This window comes from Rhinatrema bivittatum, chromosome 2 (genome assembly GCF_901001135.1).
Source record: "Rhinatrema bivittatum chromosome 2, aRhiBiv1.1, whole genome shotgun sequence".
NCBI lineage: Eukaryota > Metazoa > Chordata > Amphibia > Gymnophiona > Rhinatrematidae > Rhinatrema > Rhinatrema bivittatum.
Window position 1 is genome coordinate 811,090,631 of NC_042616.1, and position 16,043 is coordinate 811,106,673.

A 16,043-nucleotide genomic window follows, 5' to 3' on the forward strand; every position below is an offset into this window, starting at 1 on the left:
GACACAGAGATACCCACACTCCATCCTGTAGTCACACATACACACTGAGTGACACAGAGATACCCACACTCCATCCTATAGCCACACACACACACTGAGTGACACAGAGATACCCACACTCCATCCTATAGCCACACACACACACTGAGTGACACAGAGATACCCACACTCCATCCTATAGCCACACACACACACTGAGTGACACAGAGATACCCACACTCCATCCTGTAGTCACACACACACACTGAGTGACACAGACACCCACACTCCATCCTATAGTCACACACACACACACACACACTGAGTGACACAGAGACACCCACACTCCATCCTGTAGTCACACACACACTCTGAGTGACACAGAGACACCCACACTCCATCCTGTAGTCACACACACACACACTGAGTGACACAGAGACACCCACACTCCATCCTATAGTCACACATTCACACTGAGTGACACAGAGACACCCACACTCCATCCTATAGTCACACACACACACTGAGCGACAGGGAGAGTCTCACAGACACACTCGCTCTGTCAGCCACATAATAACAGAAGCTAGGGCAGCATCAGCCTGAGTGTGCCGGGTCTTGGAAGCTACACAGGGTCCGGCTTTGATAGGAGGCACTTAAACACTCACCCAGACTCACACAAACCCTCTCATGCTCACATACACCTACGCCCCCTTTTCTCTCATCTCATCAGCCTCTGACTTCCCCTTCCTTGCCCTCCTCCGTTACTCCTCGTCTAGTTCCCGAACAAGTAATAACCCAGTCACCCCCGGCCTCATCATCCCCTGGGATGGAAAAATGCAGGCCAAAGGCTGCAGCAGGGGCCAAAATTTACCCCAGAACCCCTGAACCACGGCTGCCGTCACAGCCCCCCCCAGACCCTCGTTAGCAGCTTCACTCAGCCTGGGCTGTGAGCATCACCTCTGCAGCGCTCCTCTCGCGTGCACCCCGGGGCCGGGCTGTCCCCTTCCTAGCGCAGGTATGCCCGTCTCCTTACCCAGAAACTGATTCTTGGCCTCTGTGGGAGACATCCCCGCCTCCAGAAACACTTCCAGACAGGCCAGGACCTTCTTCATCCAGTAATCCTCGCTGTAGGCTGGCCAGAGGTCTGCAGGGATGGAGGCCTTCACCTCACACCTGGAAAAAAAGGGGGGGGGGGGGGAGTGTTCAGGGATGCACAAAGGGGGAGAGGCGCAGAGGAGGGACCTGGTGTGGCCAGCGGCCCTCCGGAGGTGAACGCTCCTGCCGCCCCTGTGCAGCTAGAAGGTTAACTTCCCTCCCCCCCGACCTGACCACGCTCCGGTAACGGACCATGCACTGCATATCCCCGTGCGTACTTTACCCCGGGCAGGGGCAGGGTAGACCTTCAAGAGATCCAATGTACGCGGGGAGATGGCTTCCTAAAAACGGCCCCTCCCATGCCTCGCTGAGCTTCGGCGTGGGGGCTGCTGCCGCCTCCCGTGCGTGTTCTGTGGCTGCGGCAGGCCCTGATCTCTTGACGGTGGGTTTTACCCGCTGTGGGGGGGGGGGGGGGGGTGAGGGCTCCGCTGCGGGCAGTTCTTGCAGACGAATTACCTGTTGGGCGGGTGAGATGCTCCCCCGGCCAGGTGCTTCAGTGCCGCCATCCTGGACGCCAGCTCTGCCTGGGAGATGGGTGCGTGCTCCTTCCGCATCAGCAGCTGCCCTGCCTCGTACAGCCTCAGCACCTGGACCCGGGAAAAACACCCCCCCAACACCCAACAGCAGAGACGGTCAGGTCACTCCGGAGCACTACCGATGGGTTTCTCTTCAATGTGCAGGGGGGGCTGGACTATCAGCGCAGGCAGAGGGGATCTTTCATCGCTGCCACCCTGCACGCCATCTCTCCTGCCGACAGCGCACAGACATCCCACAGACGCTCCCTCACCCGCTGACTCCCTGCGGACATCCCACAGGCGCTCTCTCACCCGCTGACACCCTGCGGACATCCCCACAGAGATTCTCTCAGCCACTGACAGCCACTGATATCCCACAGACGCTCTCTCACCCACTGACAGTCCGTGGAAATCCCACAGGCGCTCTCTCACCCGCTGACACTCTGCGGACATCCCACAGAGATTCTCTCAGCCACTGATATCCCGTAGCTATCCCCCAAACATGCCCGCAGACGCCTTGAAGACACTCACACGGACACATCCATGGACTCTTACCCACTTATACCCCTGCACGTGCTCTCACCTGCTGACACCCTGCACGGACACCCTCACTCATGTCCGATGCACAGGGAAACTCACCCGCTGACACCCCACGAACGCATTCATACCCAGAGCCGCGCTCTTCCCTGCCAATAGTTGGGAACCACATACTCTCCCGCTGCTAACCTGGAGCCACGATCTCACGTGCTGCTATCTGGGGGGCCACGCTCCCCTGCTGAGAACCACACAAATCGTTTCCTTTGCTAGGCAGGAGCCTTGCTCGTAACTGCTGCTAGCCTGGAGGCACATTTTCATCTGCTAATGGCCTGGGAACCGTGCTGTCACCCATTACTAGACAGGAGTCATACGCTCACCCACTGCTAGCTGGGAGCCGTGCTCTCTCCCGCTGCTAGGAGGCAGGTGCCACGCTTTCACCCGCTGCTAGCTGGGAGCCATGCTCTCTCCCGCTGCTAGGAGGCAGGTGCCACGCTTTCACCCGCTGCTAGCTGGGAGCCGTGCTCTCTCCCGCTGCTAGGAGGCAGGTGCCATGCTTTCATCTGCTGCTAGCTGGGAGCCGTGCTCTCTCCCGCTGCTAGGAGGCAGGTGCCACGCTTTCACCCGCTGCTAGCTGGGAGCCGTGCTCTCTCCCGCTGCTAGGAGGCAGGTGCCACGCTTTCACCCGCTGCTAGCTGGGAGCCGTGCTCTCTCCCGCTGCTAGGAGGCAGGTGCCACGCTTTCACCCACTGCTAGCTGGGAGCCGTGCTCTCTCCCGCTGCTAGGAGGCAGGTGCCACGCTTTCACCCGCTGCTAGCTGGGAGCCGTGCTCTCTCCCGCTGCTAGGAGGCAGGTGCCACGCTTTCACCCGCTGCTAGCTGGGAGCCGTGCTCTCTCCCACTGCTAGGAGGCAGGTGCCACGCTTTCACCCGCTGCTAGCTGGGAGCCGTGCTCTCTCCCGCTGCTAGGAGGCAGGTGCCACGCTTTCACCCACTGCTAGCTGGGAGCCGTGCTCTCTCCCGCTGCTAGGAGGCAGGTGCCACGCTTTCACCCGCTGCTAGCTGGGAGCCGTGCTCTCTCCCGCTGCTAGGAGGCAGGTGCCACGCTTTCACCCGCTGCTAGCTGGGAGCCGTGCTCTCTCCCGCTGCTAGGAGGCAGATGCCACGCTTTCATCCGCTGCTAGCTGGGCATTGTGCTCTCAGTCAGTATTAACCAGGCGTCATGGGGGTCCATGTTCTGCACCATTTGTCTGGCTAAGTTCGGAATGGCACCAATTAAATATCTGGCCACACTCAGCAGCTGGCACTCATCCAGCTAACTTTCTATCTAGCTAAACGTTAGTCGGAGGGGGAGGGAGAGTATTCCCGGGCAGAGTCAGCTAGCCGGATAAGTGACGATTTCCAGCATTATCTGGCTAAGATAACCAGATAACTTTAGGACTGTAGGAAAGCAGTTCCGTAGGTAGCCAAACACACTCACCCGGCTCACTTCGAATTAGCCGTGGATACTCAGTGGCGTGGCCCTGCCGCTGAGTATCTGAGCAAAGTTATCCGGCTATCTCTGCAGTCTGGCAGCGGCTGAATATGCAAAATCTCCAAGCTCCCGGCTGGCAGGCACCCTCTCTCTCTCTCCTCACGTCCTCACCTGATGATACTGCATCTCCACACAGAGCCGGCTGCCGAGCTCCAGGGGCCACTCCCAGTGTATCCGGTAGAACCAGAGCTTGCAGGGCGTCCTCTCCAGGGCCTGCATCTCCTGCAGCAGGTCCAGGACGTACAGAGAGGGGCCCAAGGGGCTTCCCAGCCTCTCTGAAACCCCAGGAAGAGCAGAGGAAGGCAACAGAGAAAAAAAAAAAAAAAAGAAAATGCTCAAGCAGCAGGTGACGCGATTTCAAGGTCAATCAGGGCAAATCAGTCTAGGAGAAGGGTTTCCCCGGACCTGTTGAGTTTGCAGGATCTCTACAAGCAATATGCAGTCATTCCTATAGACCTTGTTTCTAATGTATGCAAATATGTCTTGTTCTTATTTGTTGTGAATATCCTGAAGAGCTGACTGACTGTGGGCTCGCTGGGACAGGTGTGGGAACCCTTGGTCTATGTAAAAGCTGTGCAGCTTAGTTTTCAGGCCAAACTTGGAGACTGATACTTGGAATCCAAGAAAGATCAGGATAGATGCTTCATCCTCTACCTCCTGGGATCCTCCTTTGGACCTAAACCATCCTGGACAGACGTGTGCCTGACCCTCTGGGGATGGAGATCACATTCCCTTCCAGGGCTCGCCTTCTCTCTTGGAGCCTGGAGATTTCCTCCTGCTCCTCAGAACCAGATCCTGTGGAGCTGCAGTGCTATGGGGCCTTCCTTCCCATCTCCCCAGGGTTTATTCCTATATTTATTACATGCCCGGTCCTCTTGTCTAGCTCAGCCATCGCCTTGCAAAGCCTTGGCCAGGAGTCACAGGCTGTGGCTCCCGCTGTGGCCACTAGGTGTCACTGTTCTGCAGTGGCTGAGAATCCCTCTCTTTCCCTCCACCTTCTCTGCCTTAGGGGGCCACGGCTGCGGTCTCCGCCACCATCCCCCCCAAGTCACCGTAACTGCGGTGACGATCCTTGGATAAGGCGGGCCCTAGTTGTGGCTCCCTCCGGAGCGCGGCATGCACGCACCCCCCAAGTCTGGCCAGCTGGGTGAGCAATGACTGGGACTCCCTTTCCCCCAGAAGCTGTAGGTGCTGCCTCCACATTATCCCCAGCTGGCCCTGGAATTGAACCTTGGCTTCCTGCCTCGCAGCACACAGTGTTTGCCACGGAGCTGATCCCAGAAAGCTCTCTCTGAGGTCTGACCTGAATGACCCTGGTAGTAGTTTTAGCCTGGGTCTTTCTGTCCTTTGCACAGCGAAGATGGAGGAAGACCAATCCCATCACTAAACCTCTTCCACGTATCCGAACGCTGTTATCACATCATCCCTCATCCTTCTCTCCTTTAAGCCAAATAGGAAAAATCTTCTTGTATGTCAATGTTCTTTCTATTAACTCCAAAGGACAGCCTGCACCCTAACTTTTCTCTGGAGTGATGATTTCATTATGCGCCTTTTTAAGCCTCAGCCTGGACTTTCAGCCTTCCTGCAACTCTACTTTTTGTGAGTTTCATGGTCCTCTTTGCCCTTGCACTTACCTGGCAGTGAGCACTGTTGAATTTTCTAGACTCATAACACATGGTAAAGATGAAGATGGCTTGACTAATGATTGTTCTCGCTCTCTTTCCTCTTTAGGTTCCTTGTTTTCCGTTGATAAGCAGGATGAATTAGTCATGCTGTGTGGATAGTGGCATCAAACAAGACTTGTCTCTCCAAGCTAGTAAAGCTTTGACCTCTACTGAGCATGTGCGGGAGTTCCCGCGTAGGTATTCCCTCAGAAGTCTACTCAGTCTGTTTTTGTCCGCGCTTTGCACGGACGGTCATTCTGTCTCTCATAAGAACATGCCATACTGGGTCAGCCCAAGGGTGCATCAAGCCCAGGATCCTGTTTCCAACAGTGGCCAATCCAGGCCATAAGAACCTGGCAAGTACCCAAAAATTATACCTATCCCATGCTACTGATGCTAATAATAGCAGTGGCTACTTTCTAAGTCAACTTAATTAATAACAGGTAATAGACTTCTCCTCAAAGAACTTATCCAAACCTTTTTTAAGTCCAGCTACACTAACTGCACTAACCACATCTCCTGGCAATAAATTCCAGAGTTTAATTGTGCGCTGAGTGAAAAAGAACTTTCTCTGATTAGTTTTAAATGTGCCACATGCTAACTTCAAGGAGTGCCCCCTAGTCCTTCTGTTATCCGAAAGAGTAAATAACCGATTCACATCTACCCGTTCTAGACCTCTCATGATTTTAAACACCTCTATCATATCCCCCCTCAGCCGTCTCTTCTCCAAGCTGAAGAGTCCTAACCTCTTTAGCCTTTCCTCATAGGGGAGCTGTTCCATCCCCTTTATCATTTTGGTCACCTTTCTCTGTACCTTCTCCATTGCAATTATATCTTTTTTGAGATGCAGCGACCATAATTGTACATAGTATTCAAGGTGCGGTCTCACCATGGAGCGATACAGAGGCATTATGACATTTTCTGTTTTATTCACCATTCCCTTTCTAAAAATTCCCAACATTCTGTTTGCTTTTTTGACTGCCGCAGCACACTGAACTGACGATTTCAATGTGTTATCCATTAGGAAGCCTAGATCTCTTTCTTGGGTAGTAGCTCCTAATATGGAACCTAACATTCTGTAACTAATGAATGGGTTATTTTTCCCTATATGCATCACCTTGCATTTATCCACATTAAATCTTGTTATGTTTTAGTAGGAATATGAAACCTGGGCCGAGATGAGAGATGACTCCGCCCACAGGGAGGAGCCCTGTGGGCCTCACCATCAGTAGGCAGGGCCTCAGGAGTGCAGGACACAGCTGTATGGAGAGACTTTATTGTAAGGAAGGAAAGGCAGAGCCCGCAGAATGGGAGGCAATAACACAGTTCAGAGTAGCGGGTATTCCCGGAGGATACCGCTGATGTCGTAGGTCCGGTAGTGGCCCGCGGAGCGGGGTAAGCCAGGATGTTCCTTCAGGCCAATAGGAATACCTCAGAGATGCAGATCCGGTAGTGGCCCACAGCGCGGGGCACACCGAGGAGTCTGATCAGGTGATGATGTGACTGAGGTGCAGGTAGCCCGAAGGAGGTGGCTGATGGTAGCGGTAGAACCTGAAGATCAGGTAGTGCTGCAGAAGCTTACTGTAGAGGAATGGTAGTGGCCCGTGGCACGCCGTAGAGAGTTCCAGTAAGCAGTATGTTGTAGTCAGAAGCAGGTACTCACAAAGGAAGTCCCAAAGGTAGCTCCGAAGTAGTGGATCAGGTAGAATCCCAAGGCAGGAAGGCCTTCCGAGGAGCAGATAGCCAGGAACGCAGAAGGTCCCCCGAGGAGCGGGTACCCAGAGCGACAGGACCCAAGGCGGAACTGGAACAGGAAGTCCAATCGTAGAGTGGATTCAGCAACGGGGAAACTCCTTGCTAACTCGTAGAAGGAGAAGGCCGATCAGCTTAAGTACGAAGGCAGGGCTGACGTCATCCGGAGGGAACGCCCCCGAGGTTCCCGCCATGAAGTGTACAAAAGGAGGCCCATGCGCACGCGCCTAGGTGATTCCATATCCAAGATGGTGGTCGGCATTGCTCACGCCGTCCCAGGGACGCCAGGGAGGTCGACGCTGGCTGACAGTGCAGGATTGACAGTGCAGGGAAAAAAAGAGGTGAACATGAGGTCGCAGCCGTCTGTGACTGACAGGCATAACAAATCTCATCTGCCATTTGGAATCCCAATTTTCCAGTCTCACAAGGTCTTCCTGCAATTTATCACAATCTGCTTGTGATTTAACTACTCTGAACAATTTTGTATCATCTGCAAATTTGATTACCTCACTCGTCGTATTTCTTTCCAGATCATTTATAAATATATTGAACAGTAAGGGTCCCAATACAGATCCCTGAGGCACTGCACTGTCCACTCCCTTCCACTGAGAAAATTGCCCATTTAATCCTACTCTCTGTTTCCTATCTTTTAACCAGTTTGCAATCCACGAAAGGACATCGCCACCTATCCCATGACTTTTTACTTTTCCTAGAAGCCTCTCATGAGGAACTTTGTCAAACGCCTTCTGAAAATCCAAGTATACTATATCTACCGGTTCACCTTTATCCACATGTTTATTAACCCCTTCAAAAAAGTGAAGCAGATTTGTGAGGCAAGACTTGCCCTGGGTAAAGCCATGCTGACTTTGTTCCATTAAACCATGTCTTTTTATATGTTCTGTGATTTTGATGTTTAGAACACTTTCCACTATTTTTCCTGGCACTGAAGTCAGGCTAACCGGTCTGTAGTTTCCCGGATCACCCCTGGAGCCCTTTTTAAATATTGGGGTTACATTTGCTATTCTCCAGTCTTCAGGCACAATGGATGATTTTAATGATAGGTTACAAACCTCTCACTAAATTTCTCAAATTGTAAAAAGCTTGCTGCTTACAGCAACCCACAGCAGCACTTTTCGCTTAAAAAAAAGAAAACCAATTCTGAATCGTTGCCTTGAACATTCTCAAAAGTGGCTGCTAGAAAGATCCTTAGTGCCCTGTTTCTGTGGCCAGGTTATGTCCATAATGGATGGACGTGACCGATATTACATTTTCCTTGGCCTGGATCATGACCAGCCCACTGCGCGGCTTGTGGAAGAATGTCCCTGAGCTCTCGCTGATCCCAAGTAAGAGCAGGTTTGCTTCCAGAAGTCACTCTCGTTCTTCTGGAAGCCACCACAATAAATCTTTGTCCATAGCTTCGTCTCACCGCGTTGACCCAGACTAGGAAACCCCAGGTCCGTCACGTAGTAAGCGTCCTTACTCGATCGGTCAAACTGCCTACCAAGGCTAAGCACTGAGACTCATTGATGCACTCGGTGTATTCTACACCAGTACTGGCTAAGAAGAAAAAGGGCACGATGTAGCATTGGTTAAAAAGTGTACCCTTAAAAGATGTGTCTGAGAAATTGAAGCATCTGATGCATGGCCCATCGGGACGCACGGCGCATCGGAGCGTACTGCGCACAGTGCATTGAAATGCCCGACACGATGTACATCATTACAAGGTGCAACAAAACCATTGGACTGCAACACCTCGAAGTACCTGGTGCATAAAGCAAGGAAGTGCTTGGCGCATTGACCCTCATCGACCCATGAAGTGTCAAAGCATGGGGATTCGAAGGTACAATCATTGGTGCAATCAGCAATATCGTCAACGTATACAGTACAAAAGGAGTCAGATATCCTCCCGATTAAATCAGATGAGGCTACACATCTATCTCCACAGTCTCATTACTATGCCACTTCCTGGAACTCAAAATTCTCTGTACACCCTATTTAATTTCCCGTGCTGTTAGTACAACCAGGAGAGCATTATGCCCAAGAAATATTGACAGTGGCTTTGCCTACCCAGCTCCATACAGCCTCTGGTATCTCTGTGCCAGAAGATTCACACCAGCTCCCACCTCCTATCACTAGTGCCTTGCCAGTTGCTAGCCCAAGGTTTGCTTTTGCAGTCTCCAGATCCATTGTTCAATAATTCTTCTGGTCTCTGATTTACCTCACAGAGGAGAACGAGAGCCTATGCTGGTCTCCAAAGAGGATGCCCCTCCATTGACACCAGCCCAGAGGTTGCAACAAGAAATGGAGCAGATCACTGACACTGTTAACAGTTTCTTCTCCTCCTTCATTCCAGAACCAGAGCAGTCCCTCCAGCCTCTGCTAAGGACTTACCCACCAGCCTATCCCATTCTGCCCTTCTCACCACAAAGAGTGATGCCAGGTGCACTGCCATGACCTACTTTCTTATCCTCAGGACACTTGCGATTATCATCAGGCAATCAACCTCCACCAGTTTCAGCTCCCCCCAGATTGAAGAGCCCTCTAGTCTAGCCTCACTTTCGTGGTCTAGTGTCCATCTTCAGGGGAGTCCCAAGGCATCTCCATGGGTATTCTTTCCCACTTGCCTCCAGGCGTGCCAGATCACACCTCGTCACCGGAAGACCTTACTCATTCTAAGTGTATGGAGAAGATGGGTACGGCGCTTAATGTTGCAGTGCGTAAGGTCCCTGACCCTAGAGTGGAAGTTATGGGCATTCTCATAATTTTGGGCTGCCCTTTGGAAACATCAGCCTTACCTATGCATGCAGTACTAGACATGCTGCTGATGAAAATGTGGGAAACACTTCACTCTGGTGTCACCGCTGCACGAAAGTTGGACTTAAAGTTTGATATAAAGAAGTCACCAAGCTACGGCCTGGTGCAGCTCCCCCACAACGCTGGTTGTACAGCCCGCACTTAAGAAGGCTAAAAAGACCCGCCTTTATTCCAGCACCCCACTGGGTAAGGACCATTGCATACTGGATGACTTCTGCAAGAAGGTTTTTAGGGTATTATGCTCACAGTGCATATCACTCAACACCAGTTCTATATGTTCCAATGCACTTATGATTGTGTCAAGAAACTGAAATCCTTTGCTCAGAGTCTGGCAAGCAAATCTCTTCTGCACTCTTTTTTAACTTAGTGGAAGTCATTTGCCACCTTTTGTCTATTAGTCCCTCGATACTTGTTAGTGTTTGTGGTAGTTGTGGGTGGATCCTTGGGCTGGTAGCAGATGACCACGCCCCCGGGGGAAGATCCGGAGAGGGACCACCGGTCAGGCTCAGAGTTAGGAGACAGACACACACCAGTTCTTTTATTAGACAGTATATGGAACCACCAGAGGTGGCAGTAGTGAGCTGAATTGCCCGGCTGGGCTGTAGTCCCTCAGATTCTGGAACAGCGATTCTGGAGAAAAAAAAAAAAGTGCGAAACTTGCTGGGCAGACTGGATGGGCCGTTTGGTCTTCTTCTGCCGTCATTTCTATGTTTCTATGATAACTGAGCTGTAGAGAAACTCAATATAGTGAGTAGGCAGGGTATGCAGAGTTCAGGAACAGAACCTTGATGGTAACATTCACACAATAGTCTCTTAGAAGCAGCCCAGAGGCTGGAATGAGGTAGGCCCTCAAGGAGCGAGTACCTGGTTCCAGGGAACGCTCTGAGAGAGAGAGAGTAACTCTCTGAATTTGAAGGTAGTGAAGACTTCCTGGCAGAAGTGGTGTTCAGTAGCAAGTCCAGGAACGAGAGCCATTGAGGAGCGAGTACCGGTTCCAGATTGCGATCTGAAAAGCAAAGAGAAAGCGAGGCCCCCGAGGAGCGGGTACCCCTGGTAAGTCCGAGGAGGCAGAGTAGCTTAGGTAGAGTAACCCTTGTCCGGTAAACCTTTGCTAACTCGATTCGTTAGCGATTTCAGAGACCTTAAATATCCGGTGCGGATGACGTCATCTCAGGGGGACGCCCCTGAGGTTCATGCCACTGCTGGTACTTCAGTCGGGGCCATGCCGCGCGCACACCCTTAGGCTGCTGGGAACCATGGCGGTGTGCAGTATCCAGGCGGTCCGGGGACGCCGAAGAATGGCAGGGTGCCACCGTGGCAGCCAAACTTCCAACAGACAAAGAGGGAGTCAACAAAGCGATAAGATGGCTGTAGTGGAGACGTCGGGCAGCGACGGTTGCAACAATACTACGGCTCATGCGATGGCTGTCTCCATAGGAGCTCGCCGCATGGCATGGTTAAGAGTGAGCAGCATTCGAGAAGATGTACATGAAAAATTAGCCAACTTGCCCTGCCTTGGCGATAATCTTTTAGGAGAAAAATTGCAGGAAACTATTTTGCAGATTAAAGAACAGAGTGTGGCTGTTCGGTCATTGTCCACAGCTCCAGAACCGCATCCCTCTGGCAGAAGATCACACTTCTCTTATAAACATCCTTATGACCCCACGAGGTCTTATCGCTCCTAACAATAGCTCTGCCTGACTCCTCTTCCTATCCAGTGTCACGAGTCTCAAACTTGCCAGCAAGAGGCCATCCAAGAGAACAGAAAACACAGCAATAACCATAAACAAAATCAGGTCACAGGTTTTGATCTAACCAGTACCTGCTACGCTCCATCCGGTGAGGAGCAGAATTCAATCATTTCTCTGGCACCAAATATCCCAGGACAAGTGGGTCCTGAAAATTGTTCAGCAAGGATACTGTCTCATTTTCAAATGTCAACCAGTGTTTCCTTATTCCACTGTTCTGCCATCTGACCCCACACACCTTCCCCAGTTATGTCTGGAGATCCGGCAATTATTGGCCCGAAAAGCCGTACAAGAAGTACCTTCCTCACAGCGTGTTTGGGATTTTACTCCCAGTATTTCTTAATTCCCAAGAAGTGTGGAGGCCAATGCCCCATTCTGGACCTCCAGGATCTTAATCAGCAACTTTGTTGGAAGAAATTCAAGATGACCTCGTTGGGCACCATTCTCCCCTTCATTCTACCGGGAGATTGGATGTGTTCTCTGGATCTCAAGCGTACCTATGTGCACGTACCTTCTTTTTGAAGTTACCTTTGCTTCCGGATGGAAATGGCACACTACCAGTACAAAGTTCTCCCATTTGGACTTTCGGCTGCTCCCCAAGTCTTCACAAAATGCCTTGCAGTAGTATTGGCCCCGTTATATCGCCAGGGAATTCATATATTTCCATGCTTGGACAAATGGTGTCTAGCATCCCCGTCAGAAATCAGTCTCTGATGAGATCTAGCAGCCAGGTTCCTCATAAACTTTGAGAAATCGACTCTAGTGCCCACTCAGCGCCTACAATTCACTGGGGCGCTCAGAGACTCGGGGCAGGGAAGGGCGTTCCTCCCTGTGGACAGAGTGACCACATTAACCATATTGCCAACCTCCTCGACCCTCACAGCATGCCAGCTTCCAGTGTTTTTGGGGACACCTAGCAGCGGCAGTCCATGTGGTCCCACTCATATGCTTACCCATGCGACGTCTTCACTGGGGACCACGTGCTCAATTGAATCAGCTCCTGCAGTCCCTCAATACATCCTTCCATCTCACTCCAGAGATGAAGCCCAATATCCTTGGTCTAGGTCGTCATCCTCTATTTACTGTCCTTGAGTTCACTCAAGTTCTGGGTGACACTATCCCCCATTTCTTCTTCTGTGCGCAATCTTGGTGTCATTCAGGATGCCACTCTCTCTATGGCACCCCAGATTAAATCTGTAGCTAAGAACAGCTCCTGCACATAGCAGCCCTTTCTTCTATAAATTACAAACACAGTTATCTCAATCCATACTAGCCAGGAGTCTAAAAACACTGGCTAGATTAAATAGACAGAAATTTAAAAAATGCAACAACAGAGGAAATATCTTTGATTTCTTTTACATTTCTCTGGTCACAAGCACAGTTTCTCTTCTATTTAAATTACATCTTAATCAACCCCTGCAGAGCCTTGTGAGTCACCAGACTCAGAGGCTACTAGTTTTTATTTTTTTTCTTAAACTTTAACACCAGTTACATGTGGTTATCTATCTTCACACGTAGAAAATATAAAATTGCTACTTCTACTCACAACTTCTTTCATATTGTCAAATCACCATGGATCAGTTCCATTCTGTGTATTCCTACCTCTACCCGGATTCTCCATTCATCGAGTCCATTTCTGCTCGATATCCTTCCTCCAAAAGCCACCCGGTCAGCCTTTAAACGTGAGCGCTCCTTCTCCATACATGATCCTACCCTCTGGAATTCCCTTCCTTTCTCCCTGTGACTTAAGAGTGGTCTAAAGTTATTTTTTTAAAAGGCCCTCAAAATGCACCTATTTGCTGAAGCATATTTCTCTGCCACTGTTAGCATTAGCCTTTATTCCATTTCTGCTTTCTTTCTAGTAGACTTTTGTCTTGCTTTATTGCTTGCTTGTTGTAATTCTCTTCTTTTTTATGCATGTTTTATTGTGTCCTGCCCCGAACTCTGGAGGGGGTGGGTAATAAATGCTTTTAAATAAATAAATACGTTGGAAATACTTTGGTGGTTACAGCCGACAGGAGCACCCTTCCAATCTATTCCTTATCAGGTTAGGCTGGTGACACATTGCTCAACTCTGGGCTGGGGAGCTCACATTGGTCCCTAGAGAACGCAAGGTTTTGGTCTGCTCAGGAGTGCTGGCCTCAGATCGACCTTCTAGAAGGGTAAGCAATGCACAATGCTCTGTGGGCCTTTACCCATCTCCACCGAGGGAAAATCATCATGGTTCAATGGGCAATTAAGTTGCCAAGTTTTATGTGAACAAGCAAGGAGGCACCAGATCCTAGATCCTTTGCCAGGAGACCCTTCTCATATGGCAGTGGGCAATGGAAATTGAAGCCACTCTACAAGCTACTTTACTTGCCCGGTATAGAAAATACTCTGGTGCATCACCTCAGCAGAGTCTTCCATCCTCACGAGTGGTCATTACAACCATCCATAGACAATTGTCTGTTCCAGCTTTGGGAGTCAACCTTGAATCGATCTCTAGAAATGAAATCAATTCTGCTTGACATTACCCAGCGCACTATGCAAGACACACGATACCTTTCTGCTATCCTGGGGCACAGGCCTCATGGATGCTTTTCCTCCTATACCACTTACAGTGAGATCTGTACAGAAGCTTGTGCAGGACTGAGCCACCATAATTCTGATCACACTGGCATGGCCCAGACATTCGTGCTATGCATTTCTCGAACAACTGTCCACAAGGCCTCCCGTTCATCTCCTATCCTAGGAGAAGGGCCATCTTCTTGACTCGGCCCTTCAATCTCTCAATCTCACAGCTGGATGTTGAGCGCAGCCTTAACACCTTTGGCTTTGCCTGACCCGACAGAAGATATACTTCCGGTAGTTAGCCTTTCAAATGAAATAGATATTTGAACTGATGTGCACCTCACAACCTAGATTCCTTTATTTGAGAGCCAACATATCTGTTGATGTACCTCCATTTTTTATCACAATCTGGCATTGCAACAATGTCAGTGTGAGTGCACCTCAGCACCATTGCACTTACTATTACCCAGTAAATAGTGCGCCTGTTTCTATGCATCCGCTCGTTTCCAGGTTCATGAAGCCTCTTGCAGATGCATCCACCAGTTCACAAACCTCTGGTACCCCGAGTCCTCAATGTAGTTCTCCCCGACACAATGCAGTACCCATTTGAGCCTCTTGAATCTGCATGTCTTAAGTATCTCACTTGGAAAGTTGGTTTTCCTGGTAGCAATCACATCCACACATCGCGTTAGTGAACACCAAGCTTTGGCACATTTTCCACTGTACCTTCAATTCTTCCATGCTAAAGTGGTACTCTGCACACACCCCAAGTTCTTGCCAAAAGTATCTGCTTTCCATATAAACCAGTCAATTATACTGCTCACTTTCTTTCCTCAACCTCATGCTCATGACAGAGAGAAGGCTCTTCACACATTGGACTGCAAAAGGGCTCTCGCATATTATAAGCGTCGTACTCAGCCCACAGGAAAATGTCACAGATGTTTATCTCTTATGATCCAAACAGACTTGTCATAGCCGTGACTAAAAGGACCTTATCGAACTGGATTATGAGCTGAATACAACATTGCTATGCTGCAGCTGGTCTAGATCTCTCCAATCCAGTTTGAGTTCTCCTCTGGCCTGCTCCCCTATGAGGAAAGACTAAAGAGGTTAGGACTTTTCAGCTTGGAGAAGAGACAACTGAGGGGGGATATGATAGAGGTGTTTAAAATCATGAGAGGTCTAGAACGGGTTAATGTGAAACAGTTATTTACTCTTTCAGATAATAGAAGGACTAGGGGGCACTCCATGAAGTTAGCAAGTAGCACATTTAAAACTAATCAGAGAAAGTTCTTTTTCACTCAACGCACAATTAAACTCTGGAATTTGTTGCCAGAGGATGTGGTTAGTGTAGTTAGTGTAGCTGGGTTTAAAAAAGGTTTGGATAAGTTCTTGGAGGAGAAGTCCATTACCTGCTATTAATCAAGTTGATTTAGAAAATAGCCACTGCTATTACTAGCATCAGTAGCGTGGGATATACTTAGTTTTTGGGTACTTGCCAGGTACTTATGGCCTGGATTGGCCACTGTTGGAAACAGGATGCTGGGCTTGATGGACCCTTGGTCTGACCCAGTATGGCAATTTCTTATGTTCTCATCAGATTAGAGCAATGATGCATTTCTAGGAGGTGCCCCTTGAAGATATTTGTAAGGCTGCCACCTGGTCCTCGGTGTATACTTTCACATCACATTACTGCCTGGATAGCCTGATGTTTTTGGACAGTGTGGTTGGGCAGTTCTTGAACTAGGTATTCCAGAAATAGGCTGCACTTCACGGTGGAGTCTGGGTTCCTTACT

At 50.1% G+C, this 16,043-nt stretch overlaps 1 protein-coding gene across 3 annotated transcripts in view; it reads right to left on the reverse strand.

The window, feature by feature from the left end:
• The window catches only part of LOC115085798 (unconventional myosin-XV-like), a 124,806-nt gene that overhangs the window by 46,198 nt on the left and 62,565 nt on the right, over positions 1–16,043 (reverse strand). For all 3 annotated transcript variants that reach the window (XM_029592222.1, XM_029592221.1, XM_029592224.1), the window contains exons 12-14: positions 3,828–3,991; positions 1,591–1,721; positions 1,013–1,152 (exon numbers count right to left, since the gene is read on the reverse strand). In XM_029592222.1, the coding sequence (XP_029448082.1) occupies positions 1,013–1,152; positions 1,591–1,721; positions 3,828–3,991 (435 nt within the window). The remainder of the gene's footprint in view (positions 1–1,012; positions 1,153–1,590; positions 1,722–3,827; positions 3,992–16,043) is intronic.